The sequence below is a fragment of the Nyctibius grandis genome, chromosome 14, assembly GCF_013368605.1.
Source record: "Nyctibius grandis isolate bNycGra1 chromosome 14, bNycGra1.pri, whole genome shotgun sequence".
Lineage (NCBI taxonomy): Eukaryota > Metazoa > Chordata > Aves > Nyctibiiformes > Nyctibiidae > Nyctibius > Nyctibius grandis.
The window spans coordinates 9547360-9571922 of record NC_090671.1 but is presented as its reverse complement, the minus strand read 5'-3'; the positions used below and the strand labels follow the sequence as shown (position 1 = coordinate 9571922).

Sequence of the window (24563 nt, the reverse complement as noted above, 5' to 3'; positions counted from 1 at the left end):
TACAGGTCAGTTTTGAAACTTTGAAGTCTTGAATTGTCTTTCAACCACTCGTCTGGATTTGATGCCCCTACCTCCCCAACCAGTGGTTTACTGTGAGTTTGCATGGTGGCTTTGTATTATAGTAAAAAGCAAGCAGGGTGAGCAAACTGTTTGGTGTAATGCCAAGGGTTCTCTGTAATCGAGGTCATTAAATAAATATTGCCATCATCCATCTAATGATTACCTCTTCAATTAACTTCTGATTAGAGAACTGGCTTTATACAGTTGTGAAGAATGTAATGAGATTAAAAACAATGGTATTGATTGTTACAAGTTTTGATATTTTTTAACTTACATCCTTCAATAACCTTCAGCTGAATTGCCTCTGGAAGATTTACTGAAGATGTATGAAGGTGCCTTTGCAGAAAATTTTCATTGGCCCCAGCCAAAGCCTGACAGTGAAGAGGATAGCAGCGAGGAAGGTAAATTACTTCCTGTTTAGAAGAAGTTGTGCTGACATACAAGGTGAAATAAGTTGAATGGCTCTTCAGGTCTCTGTTAAAAGACATTTTATACTAGGGGAAAACAAATATTGAGTGAATCACATCTGAAATGTTTTTTATTTTTTAAGTGAAGAAGAATGTTACGTACAGGAATGAATGGAAAGTACAGTGGCTTTCTTGCTAAGCATTTAGAATGATCATTAGAAAAATGAGATTTATTCCTGTTATTACTAAAAGTTTTTGGATAATGGTCTGTGAAGAATTTCTTCCTTTTTTTTTATTTCTCAGTTTATGAAAAGAGGGTAGTCCTTGCCTGTCTTAAAGTCAAGATGTGTGAGATTCTCAGGAACAATAGTAAGCCATAGAAGAGCCTCTCTACACTGAATTAAACAGCACAGTTCATAGCTAGCTATTATTACACAGTTACCATCTGTTCTGCACTGAAGTGATGATAGAATTACATATCTGAGGATAGGTTTTAGGTAGTATGAGAGGACCTCCCTAGAAGTTGTGAAAAGCTAATGGTCATGTCAGCCTAGCTAGTGTGAACATTTAGAACGTGTAAGTGTTCCTGAGCTAAGGCTGTTTTCATTTTAGCTTGACTAGCCTGAAAATCATAGAATCATTTTTAAAGTTCGCTGCCTCCTTTTCGACGACCCCTGTCTGAATTCTAACCATCTCAGTTCCTTTGTGTAACCAAAACTTCAGTTGATTTTAAATGCGAATGTCATTTTTCTCTCTCATAGAAATGGAAGACCATATCTCTGACAGGGAAAGTCCTCAGAAAGAAGTTGTCCTCATAGACTCCCTTCTCAGCATTGACCAGTACAAGGGTATAGACAGATCAAGTCCTCCGAAGAAGCATATGCGAGATATAGCAGAAGTTGCTGCTGCAGCAGAAGTGCTGTTACCTAAAGGCAGCTCTAGGATAACAACAGCAGTAAGACTTCCTATTTTCTGCTACTATATATGCTTACTTTTACATAAAGAATGTTTTTTTCATGATTGCACAGATTTTAGCAACAGATTACAATAAGTATTTTCTAGTTATTGAACTATAGAGTGGTTACGCTTTATGACATGCTCTGTGAATTTAAGTCAGGAAAAGTATCAAATCATTCACATTACAGGTAAAATACAATACTCCTTCACTACTGTATGGGCCTCTCAGAGAATATCAAAAGATTGGGCTGGATTGGCTAGCAAAGCTGTACAGGAAGAATCTCAACGGCATTCTGGCAGATGAGGCTGGGCTTGGAAAAACAGTACAAATTATCGCCTTTTTTGCCCACTTGGCTTGTAATGAAGGTAAGTTCATTTACCTAACAATTTTAGACAGGTACCGGGCCAGCATTATCTTTTGTGAATTGTAGCCTAGCATCTGGTTCTGCTGAACCATATCAGACTTTAGTTAATGCATATAGTAAGATTATGTCAGAAAAACTTCCTTAGATTGTGTGACATAGGGCTGCCGTATTATCAAGTATACTGTTTGATCAATCTGCTGCTACCTCCTAGGTGATAAAATTCTTCTGAAGCCTAGTTTATTAGTATAAAAAAGCCTTACAAATCATTTAATGACCAGATGGCCAAGATGGTTAAATTCAAGAAGTAAATATGAACAGTTGGACAAGTGTATCTTGTATATCATCTCAGTTACTACTAATAGTGTTGTTGTACTGAGGATGGTTTAAGAATATAAGTAAGGCACAGCTTGTTGTGGAGGTAGTATCTTTTATTCAAGCAGTTGATGGAGTTGAGGGAAAAATAGATATTAGGTGCACAAGGGGTACTTGAGGTCTGAAAAATAATAAAAAGTAGATTAGTCATTAAAATATCTTTGCTTGTCGTTATTGGATCTCACTTTCAATGATGAACTTAGTGCACTGTGATAATATAAGCCACATGAATCGTCAGGACGTTCTTTCTGCTGTTAACTGCTATGTTTCCCCTTCTGTAGGTAATTGGGGCCCTCACCTTGTTGTTGTACGGAGCTGTAACATATTGAAATGGGAGCTGGAATTGAAACGTTGGTGCCCGGGGTTGAAAATACTTCTCTACTTTGGCAGCCAAAGGGAACTTAGGGCAAAAAGACAGGTACTGTATTGTGCAAGTCTTACACTGTTGTATGTAGCATTTCAGATAGCAGGACCTCTCACTTGCATTTTTCTATATGTTCCTTACATCGTGATGGGATGTGAGAAGTTTTTAACACTACAAGTTGGTTTACAAAGAGATTCACACCTAACGGTTCTAGATTTTCAAAGGCATTTTTGGAACTCCTTGGGTACTGAGCAATACGTGCAATACTTAACCTGCTTTCTGAACTGACTATGATTCAAAGACCATGACTGTCTGTTAGAATGCTTTGAGTCATAGCATCTTTCTGTTCTTAGTGAAGAAACAGCTATTTGAGAGTTCTGCCTTAACTTGTCTGTCTCATCCTCTCTTTCCTTTTCTGTAGGAATGGACAGAACCCAACAGCTTTAATGTGTGTATCACTTCCTACAAACAGCTTTTCAAAGGCCACCCAGCGTTTATGAAAATGCGATGGAAATACTTAATAGTAGATGAGATGCAACAAATAAAGAACATGACTGAGAAGCACTGGGAGGCACTTTTCAGTCTCCGCAGGTATGGAGCAGAGAATTGTTTTCCTGCTGGCAGTGGGTTTTTCTCTCCTCGTGTCACAGAGTTCTCTCCTTAACAGAAAAATGAGAAAAAAAACTCTTGATTTGGTCTGCCCGAATTCCTGTGCAACATGCACAGGCGCCTTTAGTTGAAACAATCAGGATTCAGAGACATGCTCAGGATCTTTTTGTAGCCACTGTCATAACATTATAATTCTTCTTTGCTGATACTCTGTGCTCCCAAACAGATCCCCTTGTATGTTCTGATAGTCTGCAATGAGGAAGCTAGTTTAGTAGTATATTCAAGATTAAAAAGATAATTTATTCTAGAATTAATTTTATTAGCACTATTTACTTCTATGTATTTGACAAACCTAAAGCTACAGTAAACAGTGTTTGAATATTGGTGTCCTTTTCATAATGATGCTAGTTAAATGATGTATCTCTTAAAAATCTTCTTTTATTGTTCACAGCCAGCATCGTTTGCTTCTGATAGACACTCCCTTGCATAACACATTGATGGAGTTGTGGACCATGGTACATTTTCTGATTCCGGGAATTTCCAGACCTTATCTAGATTTTCCAGTAAAAGCAGCTAATGAGGAGAACCAGGATTATTGCCACAAACTGGTCATCAGGTTACACAGAGTATGTTGTCATTTTTTCTCATCTGTCCTACTACAGAAGTTAAGCTGTTGGGGAAAAAAAAAGAAAAAAGAGAAGAAATGAAAAGATGTGGTTCAACTCAAAAATTCTGGCCTTTCTTAACACTTTGCTCAGTTCACACACAAGGTCCTGCTGAAAGCAGCGGTTTCTGCTACCAGAATACTGTAGAGACTTCTTTTAAAAAATAATACAGGGCTCAGATTTTGAAGCATAACATGCAGAAATTAAAGAACAAAGTAATGCCTATACAACTGTGTGCGTAGTGATATGTTTATATATGGCATATGAGGTTTATCACATCAGATGTGTTAGGTGTGAATAGGTTTAGCTTCCTGTTGTAAAATTGCATTTTTGAAGTGAGAAAATTTTTTATCCCTCAAATATGAAATGTTTCAGATGATTCAGCCATTTATTTTGCGAAGATCAAAGAGAGACGTTGAAAAGCAGCTAACAAAGAAATACGAACATGTGCTAAAGTGTCGTCTTTCTAATCGACAAAAAGCTATGTATGAAGATGTCATATTACAACCAGGGTAAGGAGTTAAAACAGTAAACAAAAAAAGCTGTCATTTTTGGTACTTAAGCAAGATGATAAATGATTGTCATGGTTGGAAGTGTGTTAGTTTTTTTCTGAAATTTTCCATTATGACCAGTGAATAGAATGTGATTACATTGTAAACTAAAATTACAGGCAAGTGATGGTGTGGGTGTAATGAAAAACATATGTTTACCTCTGGAACCTAAAAATCAAGTTGTAATGGTCAGGTTTGCCGCTATTTTGTTGTAAGATTTGTCTCTAATGAGTGGTTCTTTATTTCTTAAAGCCCAAAGTGTTTCTTCTCCCACCCACTCATTTACCTGTGCTGTAATATCAGGTGGTTATTGATAGGTGCAGGGATGAAACAGAAACGAAGCAGTTAGAGGATAGGGAGCTGATTAGGTAGTGTTTGACTGTAAGGTAGTACTGGTCCTTAAGTTTCATGCTTCCAAATTTACATTTGTTACAGTGCTACTTAAAATGCTCTTGAACAACCTGGGTAAAATCTAAGCTTGTTGTTTTAAGACTTTTGTGTAACATACTGCATTGCACATTCTCACCTTACTGATTTATGGACATCTCCATAAAAGCTATACTTAAATTAATGTATTTCTGTATAAATTATTTGGTAGAACCCAAGAAGCCCTCAAAAGTGGACACTTCATCAGTGTCCTGCATGTCCTGATGCAGCTGCAACGGATATGTAATCACCCTGATCTGATAAACCCCCGGCTTTCAAGTACCTCTTATGTATCAGAAACACTGGAATACAGAACTGCATCTCTGGTACTGAGTGCCCTAGAAAGGGATATTTGGAAGGTGAGTAGAAAAGCAAACTGTTTTTTTCTCTTGTAGTGCCCTTGTAGAATTTCAGTAGTTAATATTGTTTTCTTATACATCATAAGTGTACCTGAAGTTTATAAATAGAAGGAATTCACTATTCCATAGCTGTGCCTACCAAGTGCATACATGCTACATCTCATTTTTTTAATAGTACTTTGAGCTTTTCAAGTGGTTTGTAATCAGTAATTTTTGATGAACTACTTAGTCAAAGAGAAATTAGCTTTGCTTTCATCATACTCGTGTTTGCAGGAATTTTCCGGCACTGAAAACACTCTGGGTAGCACAGTGTTTATTTATGGCATTCTGTAATTGCTAAAGGAGAGCAAGACTTACTCTTTTTCACATACAAGTAAACAATCTGATTCAGTGACTAAATTAGCAAACTTCTGTCAATCCATTTGAAGTACCACTATTTGTGTTATCATTAAAGAAGTGATCCCCTGCTTTGAGATAATCAAAGGAAATAATTACATTATTTGTGTGAGTAATGGAGCAGATGAGATGATCTTTTTGGTTGATCTTATTTTTGTCATTTTTGTCCTTCATATTTTTCTACTCCTAAATTATATGCGTGCCTTTATAGTTTGGCGTTTGAGCTCGATAGTTAACAAACACCTTCTAAGAATTCTACTTAATTCTTTGGAAATTATGGTATATGAATATGGTATGTTGTTAAATGTGACTTGCTTTGATTTCCAAAACTGGCTAAAGCTTTAAATTCTTTTTCTACCAATGCTGATGCTTAAAATGGGACTGTCAGCTTAAGATATATTTCCAAGGTTTCTAGACAGTTTTGGCTAATAATTAATAGTTTACATTTTAAACTTGCAACATTTATTTCAGGGTAAAAAGTGAAATATAGAAAGTGAATTAAGCATAGAACATAGAGAGGACTGAACTGTTCGGGTCATCACGTAAAATAAACTTTATTTTACCATGTCCGTAGGAATCAGACCTGTCTCTTTTTGATCTCATTGGAATGGAAAACAAAATGACTCATTATGAAGCACAAATGTTGCCAAAACAAAAAGTTACTAGAAAGTTGATTGAAGAAATCTACAGCTCCCCTCCACCACCAGCTAGGCCCAACCCAGTGAAGCTTAAACCAAGCAGGTATGTACAACTGCCCTCCTTTTAAGCTAGAATTACAGGAAGAAATGTAGTTCTGTTGCTATGTTTGCAGAGTTCAGTCTGCATCTCCAGTAGTGTGGTTCACACAAAACCTAACTTAGAACTTAACCTTGCTTTTTATTATTCTGTTGCATTCTTGTTTGCCCTCGAAAGCAGGGATTCTATTTAATAGTTTTTTTGAGGCATACAATTCCATTTGAAGTTTTTTATGGATTTCTCGCAGTTTTTACTTCACCAGCAGATGAATTTTATTCTTGGGGTCCTTGCTTATGGCAAGGGAGTGTTGTTTTGCAAAATTAGCATGGAAATAATTCTTCAAGACTAAGCTGGGCCTACAGTGTTAGCTGTGCTTGCAGTGTTAAAAGAGACATATGGAGTTTTATAGCAGTAAATTTTTTAAGAGTATTTCCCTCCTAGTAAAGTAGTAATCTCAAAGTAATGTGGAACTGTTTTGCTGATGCAAAGGAGCTGGCTGATGACCTGCCGGCCTGTTGTTGTCTCTCTGGAAATGATACAGGAGCCCCATTCTTTTTCCAGATATTGGGCTAGACTCTTTAAACTGGTTGCTGTAATTCTGATGCATCCTGCATTAAATTGGATGCATGGCAATGGAAGTTTTCTTCTTTTGCAGACTTAGCAAAATGACTTTATAGAATGTCCACATGTGAAATTTGCTGAAGTGATGAGTCTTGCCAGCTTCAGCCGTCTGCAAGAAAGAGATTAATGTCTGATGTGATCGCTTTATACTTTTGTCGGATGATAGAGTTTATTTTTAAAGGCCAAACTGTGATCTGCCTATAGGCTTTGACTTTTCATATTCTTTTCAGGTTGTTTCAACCCGTTCAGTATGGTCAGAAACCTGAGGGCAGGACTGTAGTTTTCCCAAGCACTCAAGTACAGCGCACAGTGACCACAGCGACAGTAACTCAACAGGGACAAGTACGAGGAAGATCACCCATAGCTACGGTGTCTTCAAATCAAGGTAAGAGGGGTAGCACTAGGTTGGTTACCCGAACCTCTGCATAGATGGATACAAGTTAGTCTGTTAATAGAAGTCCTTTTCCCTCTAGCTTAATGGTCTAGAATACTAATGGCTTAAAAATACGAACAGACTAATTGCCAGTAAATTTCCCCACTAGTTTCTACGGTATGATCTGCCAGTATAATGCAAAACTAAGCTTTGTATAACCTAACTGTTAGCATATGGAGTAAATATGGCACAGTTGATATTTAAACCCTGATCACGTGTAATGTTCTGTCAAAGATGGGAATTTACAGTGCTTTTGTGTATTTATTTAACCTTTAAACAATGCTTTCCAAATATATAATGTTGTAAAAATAGGATGGAGTACTAGGTGTGGCTAGAAATCCCAGTCTGTAAGGACAAGCCATTCCTGTAGCCATTTTAATATCCTGTTGGAAGGTTTCTTTTTAATGCAGGTTGTTTAAAAGAGTGGAGTTAAAACCTCTAACAGCTTGCCCAAACAACCCTTATTGATTGCAGCCGCAGCAGCACAGTTTCAGACAACTCAGGCTTCCACCAGTGCTCCAAGACACCAGCCCGCAGCGACCTTCACCACAGCAACTAGCACAGCCAACCCTGTGAAACCGCGGGGCCAGACCTCTCAGCTAGGCCAGGCCCAGCCACAAGCCCCCTCGCACACCATCCAACAGAGTGTGCTGCCTCAGAGGCTGGTACTGACCTCTCAGGCCCAGGCACGGTTGCCTAGTAAGTGGCCTCCCCTTTCAAGGTTTCTCCCACCTTTGTACTACAACGAGGTTAAGTTACTAGGCACCCTAAAATGTGTACAGAATCGTTGTTTTTTTTCACTCTTCTGATTAGCCTTGCTCAGTACGTTGCTTATGACCAAGGAAAATCGAAAATTGGATAAGAAACAATAGAATTGCTGTGGACATACATTAGTGGTGTCAACTTAATCTCCTATTTCTGCATGTTTCTTCTGCTGGCAAGACTTCCTTCAGACCAAATGTTTTAGCTCTATCCTAATTACTCCTTTCATATTAAACACTAATCCATCTGCTAAAGGCCTCTCTCGCAGAGAGGAACGTTGCAGCTGTTAGGCAGAGAAAAGCGATGAGGCTTTGCTTTAAGGTTGTATGTGCACTGCCTATTAGCATGTGTATAGAGTACTGAGCACTGATGTATTAATTTTATCTCTGGGGTAATGCACTGCCTTTACAAAAGCTAAATTTTCACGCCAGTATTTTCTCAATATCATAAAACTTAATGCTTAAATGCCTCTAACGTTTCTGCGTTTAAATCACAAAAAGCTTGGTCCTTGTCACTTTAAAGCTTTTTGGTTTGTCTAGGTGCAGATCGCTTAATATAAATCATGTTTCATCAGCAAATTTCAGGCCATTTCAAACATGTATTTACAGTGCCACATGTGTGAATATTTTTGTCTCTTCCTTAAACCTTCCTTCATGCTCTTGAAAAGGCAGTGAAAATCACTTTAATGTCTATACTCGTTCTGTTACAAAGTGTCACATGAGTTTTCAGGTAGCTTGTAACTTTTTTGCTAATGAAAGTGATAACTTCTAAAATGTTGATGTTCTTATCCTTTAAACAATCTGCTTTTTTCCAGTTTGTCCAACAAATATAGAAAGCAATACCTGCTTAACTTCTATATGACACTTTTGATGCACTAAGTATAATTATGCATGGAAGGCGCTTCAGCACCAGTTTACTAACCAAAACTTAGAATTGTGACTCTTGAACAACCCGCCTCCCACTTTGTTGTTTTTTAATGCCTGTTTCCCTCCTTAACAGGTGGTGAAGTAGTAAAAATAGCCCAGCTGGCTTCTATAGCAGGAGCACAAGGCAGAATCGCTCAGCCAGAGACTCCTGTAACCCTGCAGTTCCAAGGGAACAAGTTCACTTTATCACATAGTCAACTTCGCCAGCTCACTGCAGGGCAACCCTTGCAGTTACAAGGTACTTATTTCAAAACAGGGAGTTTTCCATTGTTTAGAATGCTCATTTTTTGCTATGGGCAGCATGTTCCTTGTTGCTATGTGTTAAGGAGGTTTTTCCATCCCTATTGCTTCTACTGTTCTGCTCTACCTGTTTTCTGTGTGAGACAGGGATAACAAGGTCACTCTGTTCTGAAAAATAAATGGCTATTGAATGAAAGACATGCTTACTCTCTTTTTCTGTGTTGTATTTCAAGATTTTACTATAGAATTTGTTTTCACATCTGTGGAATACAGCTAAAGTAAGGTTAGGCATTATTTCAGATAAACTCCCTGATGAGCAGAAACAGACAAAACTCAGGATGTTTTTGGTTTCTTCTGAAATGGTGTAAATAATGCTTCAAGATTGGTGTGTCTCTGAATTTTGACCTAGCTATTACCCTGACCTTAATGTTATAATATATTTTGCCCTCAAATTGCCCTTGCTGGTGGTATGTGTGTTGCCAAATTCAGGAGAACCTAGAGATCTTGATTTTCTGTGGCCAACAGAATAAATAGAGGGAATGCTAAGTGAGGATTTTTTTGTTGATTGGATTTCATCCTATTTCCATATAAAATACCTAGATTTAAAATGATGCCCCAACAACGTGGATCTCCTCTTTAACTATGAAGACTTAAGTGTTTTCCTCACATTGGATATTATGGAACTTTAGATCATCTTGGCGTAATGCACTTGCCTGGGAAAATTTAACATAATTTGAAACAGTAACAATCAGTTTGTAACAGTAGTATCTTTTGCTAGAGAACACTGTTTATTCTTTTCCTCTCTATCCAGCCTAATTTTATTTAAATCTTCTGTTGCAGGAAGTGTTCTTCAGATTGTTTCAGCACCCGGTCAGCAGTATTTGAGACCTCAGGGTCCGGTTGTCATGCAGACGGTTTCCCAAGCGGGAACTGTTCAGAACGCTCTGAACGCTTTAGGAAACCAGCATCAAGCAGGTGTCCCAACTTCCACAGCGGTGACACAGCAAGGTAAGTTTTCTAGCCTGAAGAAATACCTCTATCTAAACATTCAATTACTAAATCACGTTGATATATAACTCCAAATTGTTACAGATCGTAATTGTGTAAGTTGAGTTCAGAAGCAGGTAAACCATGAGGCAAATCCTTCTGATTTGTGCGTGATGTGTACTGGAGTTTTAGATAATATTTTAGTACAAACTTGGGAGAGCTTGAAAATGTATTAAACATATAGGATTCTTTTTACCAGTTGTGTCTTAGGTCAGATTTTTGTGGGAAGAAGTGAGTTTGAAATACTTTGTTACTTTTTTCAAAGAAAGATCGGGGTGATTATTTTTTTACTGACAGAGAATGTCCAGCAACTCTCTCCCATTTTTCCACGTTAATATTGCTTTTATCTATTTTTCTTTGCTTCTCTATCTAATCAAGCTACTGTTTTCCCTTTCCCTCTGCAAATACTGTTTAGGTGTTTAGTGCCTTGCAGCACATGTGATCAATTCCTTGATTAAAAACACAACCAAGATATTGATCAAAAAACAATAGACAAATTGCGGTCTAGGATGCATTTAAGACAAAACATCAGATTGTTAAATGATGATGAATGCAATGGTAGGAGTTCATTCCTTGGAAACAGCCATCTGCTGTAATTTTCTCTGGATATAAACCATTCCCTCAAAACAGACTGTTTACTGCTCGTTTTTGATGTATTAATGTGCCCTTAAAGTTCATATTTTGACTTTCTGAAGAGTAAACATCTCACCATAAAAAGGGAGAGAAAGCTTCAACAGCTTCCCAGTTGCTGGGAGGTAAAGGATTTCTGTCATAGTTTGGAAGATCTGTGGCTCAAATGTTTCACGCTCCAGCTCTGATTACATTACGGGTACTCCTAATATGGCCACAGTTCACAATGGAAATTGATAACTCAGGATGTAAGATTTCTACAAAAACTCATGTGTCTTACTACTCTTATGATGGTAAAAGGAGAGCTCTGTTAAAAGCAATGATAACTGAAGTATTGTTTCCAATTGATAAAAGAAAACATTATTTTTGCTATTCATCTTTGGAGGAAGATGTAAAGCATATTGAAAATACTTATTTTGACTTTCTGATTTTTGGATAAAATGCCAGATAAATTCCATTGCTTGAGGTGATTAGAAACTATAATTGCTGGGCTCATTTAGCAAAATTGTTGTGTAGTAAAATTGGATTTATACTGACTAGCTCTCTGTAACAAAAACGTGGGAAGGCAAAGCTTAAACCTCTGCATGCTCCTTGGAGTCTATTATTCTTAATGTAAGGGCTAGTGCCTGCTTGTTAACTTGAATGCAGTTCTTCATGGGTGTATTGACTCACCACTAAATGCAGTTTCACACTGACTAGTGGATGATTGTGCTGCTTTTCTAGTACAAATAATCAGTGGTGAAGAGCAATGCATTCCAGCTGAGATAGAAACCTATATATCCTATCAAGAAAATAACTGCTACACAGTGTCAGTAGTCTGCTTGTACATGAAGGGTATAACTGTAGTTTCTATTGTTTACTTGTGCGTAATGTTCTTACAGTTTAGTTAGCTGAGAAACCTCTACTAGCAGTTGAATTCACAAGAATGCTACTGTGAGATTGCATCATATACAGTTTCATTAATTTTAGATATACTCAATTCATACGTTTTCTGAAAAATCTTAGATTTGTTTCAGATATATAAATTAGAACAATCTTTTCCTGATTTAGAGTATAACTTCTAAATGTTAATACCTGTTAATGTTAATATTGCACTATACATGACATTTCGAATAAACTATGAATGCAGCAGGTCTTTGTGCAAAGCCAAGTAAAATTCCATTCATCTATCTTGCATTTTTGTGAAAACAGTTGATGTAAATATCTGTCAGATATCTGATGTGTAACAAAGTACAAATCTGCAATACCCAATGGACATTTGGACTAAAAATTTGTCTGCAATTATGATGTATTACAGCTATGAAATGTCTATTTATTGAAAATAATAAATGAAACCAATCTTCAGAAGAATAAATATATAAACACTAGGTTTATCCTCAGTTTGTATTCCAGGTAGAACTGCGGTTACTAATTTATCAGCTGGTGACATGGGAGCAGCGTTAAAACCAGCACCTACACATGGACAATCGCAGGTACTTAACTTTTATTTTCTTATGGAAACACAACTTTTCAGGTTTGATACTAAGTCCATGTAATAGATGGAAGCTGTAATTTACAAAGCTGGAATTAATTAGGAACTTTGATGATTACAGAGTAGGTAAAAAAATCCCCAACTTTTGTCAGTGTTTCACGTTGACAGATCTGATGCATTTTTCATCTCTAATCCATAGTTCAAAATAAACGCGGGTGTATAAAAGCAGCTAACAGCTTTCTTGTGCTGTGATAGCAGACAGGTTCTTATAGGTGTAATATATTGTAATTATGTAGTAATGCATGAATAAAGGAATCATAAGATTTTCTGTGTGTTTTGAACACAAAGACAATTGGGCAAATTATTATAGATTTCTAATCTTAACAAATTTTTAGAAAAGGTACTCAAGCAACCTATAAAGCATAGGGGAACATCAAGTATATGTTAAACTGTGCAAAAACCTGCACCTTATCAATATTAATGTGTTAAATGAAATGTCCCAAATATCAATGATTAATTTTGTTTTATTTCCAAAACTATGAAAATGTACTTTAAAAAAAGCAAGAAGATGCTAAACTAAGATAGAATTGGCTCTTTAATATGAATTGAATTTAGCTGTAGTCTTAAAATTTTATCTGAAATTTACACCTTTTGTGATTGGTCTAAGTAGTTGTTATAGCTATGATATTGGTGGTATAAAACACACAGTACACTGATCCTGATAGCATCATTCTAAAGAAACTCAAATTATGAAGTGATTGTGATGAGCAGCAAACATTTTTTTCAACTTTTCTTGGCAAAGGAAACATATGAAGAAAAGAACCGTCTTTTGAAGGAGCGCCTGGACAGAATATTTTCTGGCAATGAGCGCCGTTGTTCACGCGCCCCAGTGTATGGCAGAGACTTGCTGAGTGTTTGTTCTTTGGCTGGTGAAAGAAAACCCTCTCAGCTGTCTTCCACTGAAGACAACAGTTGGAGGTGGGCTGGCTTTGTGAACTGTTGCCTTTCTTCAAGTGCCTCCGGAGGCCCAAGTAACCCATTGCAAGAAATGATTCTGACTTTGGTTCAGCAACAAGAATCTCTAAAGGATGTTGTTAACAGGTAATGTGTGACTCTGCCTTGTAAGCCTTTACCACATTTAGTTATTTCTTAAGCACTCCTTTTCAAAAAAGCTTTAAAACCTTGTTTCTGTTCATGAGCTTGTTTGGTTTAGACTGATTTATTTAGCAGTAAATGATGTGCAGTATGAACATAAAAATAACAGTCACTTCTATTTCTTTTAGGGTCTTTATAATAAGAGTTTTCAGTGCCTCATTCCTAATTTCAAGCCCAAATTCAGCTGGCCATACTTCAGCTTACATTCTTATGCTTTGGATTTACTTCTGAGTAGGTACCTCTTGGAGCCAACCAAAACGAGTTAGGACGCAGAGATGTAGGCAGAAGTTAGGTTAGCTAAAGCTGACATTTAGTGCATTGTGTGCAGAGCAATAGCTGCAGTTTTCTAGAAACACAAAATGCATTTAGAACTCCTCGAACCTTTTTGAGTTGCTTTTAGTAAGTGTGGTGTGATGGGTGTTTCTTGTGTTCGAGCTCCAGTGACTGAATACAGTGGTCACAGTGCAAACACCTTAGCAGAAGCTATCATCAAAGCAGACAAAACAAAAAGATAAAGGGAGATAGAGAATATTAACTCTTTGGAACGTATGCAGCACTTTTAAACTGGTATTCCCTTGTTTTGATGCTTTTCACAGGGCTCTCTCCGTATTGCCAGCTGCAGTTGCTGCTCCCCCATGTTTGTATGTAGCAAATCCCCCCCCTTCATATAGTCACAGATTGAAACTCCTGAAGCACAGTCTTAAGCAGAAGGCAGCTCCACACTTGCATCAGTTGCAACAGATTACAACTCCTCACTTGCTACAGTTCCCTGACCTCCGGCTGGTGCAGTATGACTCAGGTAAAGGAGGACATTTGGTGATAATATTTCAGTAATTTCCTATTTCACAGGAGTGAAATGTCTATATGAAACCGTTATTGGTTTTCTTGTTTGAAATACAGGAAAATTAGAAGCTCTTGCTGTCTTGCTTCAAAAGTTGAAATCTGAAGGGCGCCGTGTGCTGATTTTGTCACAGATGATTCTGATGTTGGACATACTGGAATTGTTCCTGAATTTCCATTTCCTCACGTTTGTGAGGATTGATGAATATGCTAACCATGAACAACGGCAGGTAAATTTGCCCTAATGGTTGTCCACTGGTACAGCAATATGTGCTGCTCAGGCTTTTATATGCTACAGCAGGGGAAAGAAATTTGCCTTGTTTCTTACTCATTTTGAAACACTTGACTTGTTTTTGTCTGTGTTTTGTTGGCCTATAGTGAATTTGGTTTGGTATTTTATTTTGGTATATGGTTTATTTACTTCTTGTTTTTATTCCATTTATGTAGGAGCTGATGAAAATTTTCAACAGAGACAAGCGCATTTTCTGTGCCATCCTTTCCTCTCACAGCCGTTCCACTGGAGTCAATCTTGTTGAAGCAGACACTGTTGTGTTCTATGACAATGATCTAAACCCAGTGATGGATGCAAAAGCTCAGGAATGGTGTGACAGAATCGGGAGATGTAAAGACATCCATATATACAGGTGATGGTTACAGATCGATGACTGCTCTAACATGCTTTAATGTAAGGTTAATTCAGATAGTGCTGCTCTGTATGATCTGAAATAACGTAGAAACAGTGCTGAAAACTTCATCCCACTTCAGTAAAAAAGATACCAGGTTATCATATGAAAATGTGGTCTTTCTTAACACCAAATGTAATTAATGAATCGTACCTGCATAGTTTTGTCTATAGTTTACATGGAATTTTTTAAGTGAGTTTTTTTTATTTTTTTTTTTAAATTACACTAATTGTTAAAAGAAAGCTTTAAAGTAGAGGTGATAGTATGTGTTTTGTTCTAGGCCTGTACCAGAACTAAAAAAACCCCTACAAAACCCCAGAAACCACATTTTAAAAGTTCAGTATTATTCTCTAAGGGCAATTTCTCTTTTTGTTTCTGAAAGCTGTTTTGGAAATGACTTACTAGATTTCTGTTCTTTTCTTTTTCTTTAGGCTTGTCAGTGGTAATTCTGTAGAAGAGAAGCTTTTGAAAAATGGCACAAAGGACTTGATCAGAGAAGTGGCTGCTCAGGGAAATGACTATTCAATGGCCTTTTTAACACAGGTAAGTTAATATCCAAAATACATTCAAACACCTGTGTTGCAGTGTTTAATAAATTCAGGCATCTGTGTTGGAGTGTTTAATAACAGTTTAGTAGAAATTTGTTTGGGCTAGAATTGATAGGTAAGCATATCAGGTTTCATGATTGCTTGAACTTAGATGTTAGGGCCACATTCTCTCAAATACTGTGTATCTGCTTTTGTTCCATTGCTTGCATAGTGATGCACAGGCACCACCTGTGTGACTTAATATGTTCTGGTTTCTTGCGCCCTGCTGCAAAATTCTGCAGAGCTTGTAAGGATGAAGGTTTTGACAACTTTAAAAACGTGAAATATAAAGTTTGGGTATTTAGTGAGATAGGCTCTCAATTGCTGCTTTGGAAACGACAAAGACAATGACTGCACTGGTGAAGCTAGTCCATCCCCTTCTGGCACTCCCAATATGGTGGTGCAGGATGAGACAGTGTGTATTTCCGACTTTCCTATAAAGGAACTGTTAACACTTTGTTCTACTCTGTAGTCCTACAGGAGAAAGATACAGAAGAGAAAACAAACAATTTTCCAGAAATAATAGATAGAGGTTTACTTTTTCTTTAGTCAGTCCATAGTTTATAAGGTCACTTAAACCTGAGATAATTCAAAGTTATAGAAAAAAATAAAATGGTCCTGCAAGCTGAATGTACTTCTCTATTTTTTTCTTCTACTCAACAAGCAAACGATTCAGGAATTGTTTGAGGTTCATTCTCCTATGGAGGATTCTGGATTTAGAGTGAAAGCAGAAGAATTTGTAGTACTTTCTCAAGAGCCATCTCCAGCAGAAAATATTTCACCTAAAGTCGCAAGACCATTCATAGAGGTAATTATTAACACATAGATTAAAAATATAGCTGTGCAACATTAGTATTAAACAGCTACCTTATCTTTTTTTATTTGGGTAAATTCTATCAATCTCTATTTCTGGTAAATTTATGTTGTTTTGTGATTTTCCTTGTAACAAAACTTCCAAAAGCTGACAGTTGACTTGTATACTTTCTGAGGACTGTTTCTCTTGCCTCAGCCTTATTCCAGAAATTTGTGTTGGATTTCAGTGAACTTCTTAAGGGGGTTCTTTCCATATTTTTGAAGTCTTCATTATTTTTAAAATATGTCTTTCTGAAAGGCCCTCAACAGTATTGAACAAGAGGATGAGGAGTCAAATGATTACCTACAAGAAATAGGACCCGAGTCAAGCATTGAACCTTTAATCTCGGAGCTCTGCGAGACAGCATACAATGAAGAGCCCTCACAGCTGCAGGAGTTAGTTGCTGTTGTGGATCAGGTACCATGACTTCCCATGAATACTTGATTAAAAAGTAATGTTTAGCTCAAATACTTCAATTTCTTTGCAGTCTGGCCTTAAAGCAACTTTGTTGTCTATGGGATTGTTAATTCCATTAAATGGATGGGAAATCTCCTACTGACTTAAGATGTTAAGCCATTGGAGAGGGAGATTAGTTTTAAGGCGAGCTTTGATACACTCTCCTTCAGTTAACATTTCTTTTATTACCCTCAATGCTAATGTTTTTTTTCCTTGATACATTCTTTCAGCTGACTCCAATTGAGAAGTATGCTTTGAATTATTTAGAGCTCTTCCATGTTTCAGTTGATGAGAATGAGCCACGGTTGAATGAGGTAAAACAACAAATCTTTCTTTTCCGTGTTGTTCTGTCACAGTATGTACAAGCAGGGTTATATTTTCAAGGTGAAGTGGAAGTTTCTCCAGTGATGTGGTGTACATCGTAGGCACTTCCGTGATCTTTGCTTGCTGTACTTTATGAACACCAGAATGCCTTACAGAGAGCTTATTATTTTGGGATTCTCTTGGTTTAAGGAGGTGTCAGTTCTTAATTCCTTTTTTATAAAATGGGAATGGCGTTCTTCAGCAAATACTTGTTGTACTCCATCGATAGTGGGGGGAAAAAATGTCATTAATTTCAGTGAGCCTGCTTATTTGGCTAAAGGAGCTGTGTTCTGGTTGTCCTGGTTGTTTAACGGAAATTCTGAGTTTGATTTATTTTGAGGATCCTCAACAGAGACCAAAAAATCTCTTGTAAATGATTGTGAAACTACCTGTTAAGAAATTTCTATAAAATTTCTGTGCTGGAAAATGTGAAAATTCGAGGAGTTTGTCCATAAAAATACAAATTGACAGCTTTTAATCCAGAGTCTGTTACTGCATAAAGTTTATAAGGAGTCTGACTTTCATCTAGATGGAATTGAAAACTGCAAAGAAAGTGTGGGAAGTCCAGCACATGAAGGAGTTAAAGGAAAAAGAGCAAAAAATGCTTTGGGAGGATGAAGAGGAACTTCTAACCTACACTCGAGAGGATGCGTACAACAAAGTAATTCCTGATTAGTCTTGTTTTTCTTAATAGTGTATTTCTTAATAGTTATTCTGAGAATGCCTTTTCCTTCAGGGTTCAGTTGGATCATTTGAATTGTATTCTCTTTTTGCTGCTTAGGAATATGTCTATGAAGGTCCAGATGGACAAACCGAAATAATGCCGGTAAGTGAAAGTAACACCAGGCAGCATAGACAGGCATTTTATTTTTGGAAACATAAAGATCAGTGGAGAGTTAATATTGCAGTAACTACTAATTCTGTTCTGTGCAGCTTTGGACTCCTCCCACTCCACCTCAGGATGACAATGATATCTACATTGATTCTGTTATGTGCCTGATGTATGATACCACCCCTATTCCAGAATCAAAGTTGCCTCCAGTGTATGTCAGGAAGGAACGTAAACGACACAAAACAGATCCATCTGGTAAGCATTCGTTCAAAACTGTTCTGTGATTTATTGCTGAAAGTTAAAAAAATCAGGGGATTTTTCATACCTCCTACATGTCTGGTCCAGTAAACATCAAGTGTGCAAGTTTGAAGAGTTGAAAATTCTTGTCTCACCATGGTCTTGAAGTAATAGAATCACTGGAAGCCACAGTTCTTACAGTGTATCTTTCTGTTTAGACATAGAGGTGTTTTCAAAAGGACAATTTTAGAAAACAGCCATTCTACTGTGTGAGTTAGGACAAGACTGATCTTACTTTATACCAGGCTCTGTTTAGTAACTGACAGTACACTTTTAAGAGGCAGTGAGGAATACTCTGTTAAGCACGTAGGAGCATTTTGCAGCTGTAAGTAGCAGAGGAATCAAAGAATGGTAGTAACTACTTACCAAGAACGGGGTGGTTTTTTGTCTTAGCTGCAGGTAGGAAGAAAAAGCAACGTCATGGAGAGACAGTTATTCCACCTCGTTCACTTTTTGATCGAGCAACTCCAGGAATGTTGAAAATGCGCCGAGAGGGCAAAGAGCAAAAGAAAAACATCTTGTTGAAACAACAAACACAGTTTGCAAAGCCTTTGCCGACTCTTGTCAAACCAGCTGCTGAGGCTGGACAGGATAATCCAGAGTGGTTGATCAGTGAAGACTGGGCACTTCTGCAGGTCAGATGATACCTGCGTTTTCTGCTGTTACTATTTATTGTATTTTTGCTTCTAATTTCAGAAGTGGCTCTTTCTGTACTTTATTTCCTCAAGGTTATTTCTAATTCTTAATGGTTAGTTTGGCATTTTGCTGACGTAACTCAGAACAGATTGCCTATCATTTGTGTTCCTCTAAGGATAAATTAAAGGTTAAACTACAGGTTGTGTGATTAAACCTTATTTTTGTTGTAGAGACCACTTATTATTATGTTCCAGATTAGTTGTGCTGGCTGAACGTTGGATAATGCAGCTTAAGGTTCTCCCCACCTTTGAGAAGAGCGGTACTTGAATGGCAGCTCTCTGTTCCTCTTGTACCAATCTCCAAGTGTTTTCTTGCACGTCAGTCTGCATAATAAAATGCTTATTTATTCTCTGTGAATGTAGGTGAACCTGTAGCCTGAGCCCTAAGCTCTCTGTATCATTGTAGTAATGGTGTGTGGGCACATGCAGATAAGAGTAGGTTTGGAATATTGGAATGATTTGTCATCTGAAGCTTTGTACCTTTATCTGTTGTAGGCAGTGAAGCAGCTGCTGGAGCTTCCTTTAAATCTTGCTGTTGTATCACCAGCACACACTGCCAATTGGGACCTTGTTAGTGATGTTGTTAACTCATGCAGCAGAGTCTATCGCTCACCAAAACAATGCCGAAACAGATATGAAAATGTCATTATTCCGAGGGAAGAAGGAAAGGTGAGTTTACGTAGAATGATGCGTCTTTTTTTACCTTAAGTTTGTAGAGTTTTTTTTCCCTTATCTCCATAAACATTTGTTTTTTGTTAAATGTTTCAACAGTGTAAATAAATAACTTTTAAAAGATTATAAAATTATCCTCATCAGGATTTCCACTTATTTTATGTGATTTCTTTGAAAAGAAAAAGCACCTGAACAAAATCTTCCACAAAAGATCATCTAACTTTCCTTCTTATTTTACAGCTAATGTACGAAGCTAATCCTAAAAAGAAGACAAAAAGTATTTATAAGGTGTGCATTGGTATTCTTTCAAAATCAAATCTAGACACTGTGGTATTTAGCAGGAATGGAGGTGGGCAGATAATTCGTATGAGATCCATGTTGAGTGTTACTTGAGTTCTGAAACATCAATTAAAATTCCAAATTTATTTTTCCTTTCTTTGTTGATACAGTGGATTGACACCAGACTTCAGCTTTTGGATTTGATAGATAAATTTTAAGTCATGCAAGAAGTTTGTGATTTCACTTAAACTGTAGTGGGTATTTTTCCACGTAAGAACCACCATGTAACTTATCCTGATTATTATGATGGTACTTAAGATCTGTAAGAATGTACTTCACACTAGGGTCTAAGTGGATTACAAATATATAGGGAATTTAATGCTTGAAGCACCTTTTAGTAAATGAGGAGGATAGTGTGCCACAGAAACAAAAATAAACTCCATGATTATAAACAACTTCTTCTAAACCATACAGCAATTTAGTGACAGAACTGGGTAGAGAATCTAGAACTTCTGACTGTAGTCCCATTCTCTGACTAATAAGCAGGTTTGTCCCTGACTGGCAGTTTCTACTTAGGAGAAGCCGAATGTTAGACTGGCATGGTGTGTTGGATGTTAACATAGCTTTGTTGGGAGAGCAGTGCAGTGGTGGTTTTATTATATTATGTGTGCGCTATGCATAACTGTAAACTAATGGGCTCGTGGTTTGGGTACTGAATTAAACTTGCAAAATCTAAGCTAAAGCAAAGATTCTTTTTCAAATTAGTGTGTGTCATTTTGTATGTCCCCAAGTGCTGATGCCAGTGTGACCGTGAGAACTGCTCCTTATTTTGCTCTTTCTTTATATATTTCCCATAGAGTTTTGTGTAACAGTAAGTTATCAGTGACACGAGGCAGAAACCAGTCTGTGATAGATATGTTGGAGTACGTTTTTAAATAATCTACAAGCGCACCATGTGTTTATACATAGACAAAATGCCATGTGGGTGTGTTCGCAATTGAAAGTTGGTTTGTTTTCATTTTTTAGACTAAAAACAGTCGCCCACTTCGAACCAATCAGATCTATGCTCAAGATGAGGGTGCCACCCACACGCAACTTTACACTAATCATTTTGAGGTGATGAAAATGATTGCAGGGAAAAGAAGTCCACCTATCAAACCTCTGTAAGTTTAACTGGGATCATTCAATCTCCCTGTCACTACAGATCTACTGGAAACTGTGTTCTGAATTGCTCTCACAACTGAGAGTTATTTTACGCTCTGTTTGAAACAGCTGTTTTGTTTCTCTGTTCTTGATGTCTTTACTTGTGTCCTGGCCTTGTGTTATCGGAACACCTTCATATTTCATGTGTTTGGGTTAGCTTTTACTCGTGGCATGAATTTGTTTTGTGTAATTAAGAACAGAAGAGCACTCAGTTGTGTTTTTTTATTAATCTACTTTATAAACTACACTTTCTGTTTGCCTGAATTGTAAACACTTTGATGTCTATGCTGTTTAGTAGTACATTGTTTTCTATGTATATTCCTGCAGTGACAACTTCTGTATTCATTTAATATTTACTCTTGAGTCTTTCTTAAACTGTCTGTCTGTATGCAGACTCCAGTACTGGTGGGAATATCATGAAAACTTCACCAAAACTGCACTGTCATCTGCTAAAACATGTGAAATTAAATATTGTTTTTAAGTTTTTTCTGTCTCCAGTAATACAGTTTTGCTCAATTTCAGACTTGGCATGAATCCTTTCCAGAAGAATCCAAAGCATGCATCAGTGCTTGCAGAAAGGTGGGCACACTCTGTCTTAAACGAGTTATGAATTGCATAAAAGTGGGGTTTTTTTCCTTTTTTTTTTAACTTTCAGTTATTTATTTTTAATGATTGTGTGCTTTGTCTTATCATTGTTTCTAGTGGAATCAACTATGATAAGCCACTTCCTCCAATTCAAGTCGCATCCCTCCGAGCAGAACGTATTGCAAAAGAGAAAAAGGTACGGTCTCCATCCCAGCTATACATATGACTGCAGTAATTAAAAAATTAGACAGTAGAGGAAGTATGATAAAAGCTGCCTTCTGGGAGAAGTTTGGCAGTACAGTAGATGTTATGAGCAGCTGCAAATTGTTCATGTACTAAGGTTTAGACATCCAAGGTTCAAAGTGGGACCTTTCTTTGGGCTTGTGTATAACACTTGTACTCGTTGTTTAGAAGCATCTTTTTGGAAAATATATTAAAAACACTTAAAAATCTTGTTTTATTCTTGACCATTCTGTAGCTTCCTTTCTTACATTGCTCAGAAAGAGATACTTGTCCTTGCTTGTTGATGGTGAATCGCTTGATGTGCTATGCTCTAAGCCATATAACCATGAATGTAGCTTGTAGTTTGAAACTAGTTAGGTCATGTACTGTGGAGTTAGAGTTACAGTGAAGACAGATTTGTATGCTGTCTCTGCACACACATATATAGTACATGCTTAGAATTGAAGGGGTTTTGTTTGTTGTTTTGTTTTGTTTTTAAAAAAATACCTCCTGATTGTTACATACACTGTTTTGAAGATTGTGAAGCTCACACTTTGATTTCCTAGGCTTTGGCTGAACAGCAGAGGGCACAGCAACAGACAGGTCCACAGCCTCAGCAGCAGCAAGCTGGCCAGCAGCAAGCTCAGCAACCAGCTGTACAGCAAGCACAAGCCCAGCCTCAGCCACAGGCTCAGGCACAGGTAGTTCAGCAGCCCCAGGCAGTAGTGCAGACTGCAGTAACTACTGTGGCCAACACGGCAGTATTGGTAAGAAAGGGAGGGCTTGGTGCCTCTGATGTAGTAACTTCAGTTTTTCTGTGTGAACCATATTTGCGTGTTTTATTTTCTCTGGAAAGTGAGAATTTTAGGTCAACATAGTGAGATAAAAGCTATTTCTTTCTCCCTTTTTTTTTCTTCCTGAGTATGCTGGGTATCTTCTTTTTTGCCCTCTTTATTAAGACTCTGTTTGTACCATTATAGCAATAGGTCTTGGCATTCTCAGGTGGACAAACACCATATCCTTTGCAAAGATTTTTTGCCTTTTTCAGTTTAATTTAATTTAATCAAAGTCTGAGCAAATACATTTACATAGTCAGTGAACAGTGTTTCTACAGAGAACTTGGACAATAAAGATAATGTAGCTGGAAGAGCTACTCTGTTAAAGTAGCTTAAAAACCAAAGCTTTATTAACCTTTGCAAGGCAAGGGGACTGTTGCATCCTACAGGACCTGCTATGGTTGTTTTATTGCAAATCCGTGCGAGGTTTTCATGGCTTCCTTAAATCTAAAGTCTGTTTTAATGAGTCTGGTGACAGGTCTGAGGCTTTTGTTTTTAGAGCCAGTCCAGTTTGCATACTAATATGTGCAGGCAGTGGTGATTTTATTTTGCTTTTTGAAGGGCAAGAATACTACAGCTTTTACAGAAAAGAGACAGAGAATGGGTTCTTACCCATAAGTATTTCTGTGTGTCTACTACTCAGTGATGTTCGCGTGCGAGTGGTTGTCTGTGGTGTGCCAGAGTAATATATTGCTCCCTTCTTCTGCTAACAAGGATGTCAAATGACCAGTATTTACCAAGCATTTGGCTGGTCTCTGATTGCTCGTTAGTGTGGCAGAATCCTAATATATGCATCAGTTGTTGATATATAAAATGAATGAACAACTGCAAAAGTATCTGCATTTTATTGCGTTTTTCTTATTTAGTCACTTCTGGAAGGCAGCATTGTGTTAAACAGCATAGTAGAGTAAGAGCTACATTCGGTTTTCTTTTATTGTTTTTCTGAACTGTTAACCTCAATTGTCTTCTAAATAGGCGGGCACAATCAAAACAGCAGTTACGGGGACAAGTATACAGACTGGTAAGAAGACTTTATAATTAGGCATTGGAGATGATAGGGCATGCGGATTTTCATTTTTTGAATCTCACATTTAATCCTGGCTTACTTTCAGCTACAGTGAGTGGAAATGTCATAGTGAATACCGTTGCTGGAGTCCCTGCTGCTACCTTTCAGCCCATCAATAAACGTCTGGCTTCACCTGTTATACCTGGAACGCTGACTGTGAGTAGATCACACCACTAGTCGTGTCCCTGGACTGATCTTCGTTGCGTGTTTTATCAGCATATCTGTTTTCTCCTTTAGCTTTCCATGTTATCAGAAACTCCGCTTGCAAAGTTCATGTGCATCATGTGATTCTGTTCAAACCCCTCTCCCTTACCAAAATATCAGAACATTTATCAGAACAAAGTCCTTAATAGATACTGCTGTTAAAAATGATTCACAGACGAGTGCTGTCGTAGGCAATGTATTATGTCATTATCATTTCCAGCCTGTAACTGTTTTGTGCTTTTTTAATTATGTTCTTTATTATTATTTTAATGGTTTAAGACTATGGAAGATAAAGCAAAAAATTGTAAGATAGTAAAATCAAATTTCTGTAGTTAAGGG

The 24563-nt window shown here is 37.3% G+C and overlaps 1 protein-coding gene across 15 annotated transcripts in view; it reads left to right on the top strand.

Moving 5' to 3' along the window:
* The window catches only part of EP400 (E1A binding protein p400), a 50140-nt gene that overhangs the window by 17617 nt on the left and 7960 nt on the right, over positions 1–24563 (top strand). For 4 of the 15 annotated variants that reach the window (XM_068412242.1, XM_068412239.1, XM_068412236.1 and 1 more), the window contains 34 exons: positions 354–461; positions 1229–1422; positions 1613–1790; positions 2443–2579; positions 2947–3116; positions 3586–3760; positions 4175–4311; positions 4949–5135; positions 6106–6272; positions 7118–7272; positions 7795–8019; positions 9082–9246; positions 10089–10256; positions 12306–12397; positions 13199–13497; positions 14148–14350; positions 14452–14621; positions 14839–15035; positions 15506–15617; positions 16326–16469; positions 16773–16931; positions 17201–17284; positions 17863–17994; positions 18115–18159; positions 18267–18420; positions 18856–19097; positions 19653–19826; positions 20070–20117; positions 21135–21271; positions 21834–21890; positions 22014–22092; positions 22685–22885; positions 23930–23975; positions 24067–24176. In XM_068412242.1, the coding sequence (XP_068268343.1) occupies positions 354–461; positions 1229–1422; positions 1613–1790; positions 2443–2579; positions 2947–3116; positions 3586–3760; positions 4175–4311; positions 4949–5135; positions 6106–6272; positions 7118–7272; positions 7795–8019; positions 9082–9246; positions 10089–10256; positions 12306–12397; positions 13199–13497; positions 14148–14350; positions 14452–14621; positions 14839–15035; positions 15506–15617; positions 16326–16469; positions 16773–16931; positions 17201–17284; positions 17863–17994; positions 18115–18159; positions 18267–18420; positions 18856–19097; positions 19653–19826; positions 20070–20117; positions 21135–21271; positions 21834–21890; positions 22014–22092; positions 22685–22885; positions 23930–23975; positions 24067–24176 (5051 nt within the window). Of the gene's footprint in view, positions 1–353; positions 462–1228; positions 1423–1612; positions 1791–2442; positions 2580–2946; positions 3117–3585; positions 3761–4174; positions 4312–4948; positions 5136–6105; positions 6273–7117; positions 7273–7794; positions 8020–9081; positions 9247–10088; positions 10257–12305; positions 12398–13198; positions 13498–14147; positions 14351–14451; positions 14622–14838; positions 15036–15505; positions 15618–16325; positions 16470–16772; positions 16932–17200; positions 17285–17862; positions 17995–18114; positions 18160–18266; positions 18421–18855; positions 19098–19652; positions 19827–20069; positions 20118–21134; positions 21272–21833; positions 21891–22013; positions 22093–22684; positions 22886–23929; positions 23976–24066; positions 24177–24563 lie in introns of those variants that run through there. The other 11 variants (XM_068412249.1, XM_068412250.1, XM_068412248.1 and 8 more) reach the window with 8 other exon arrangements.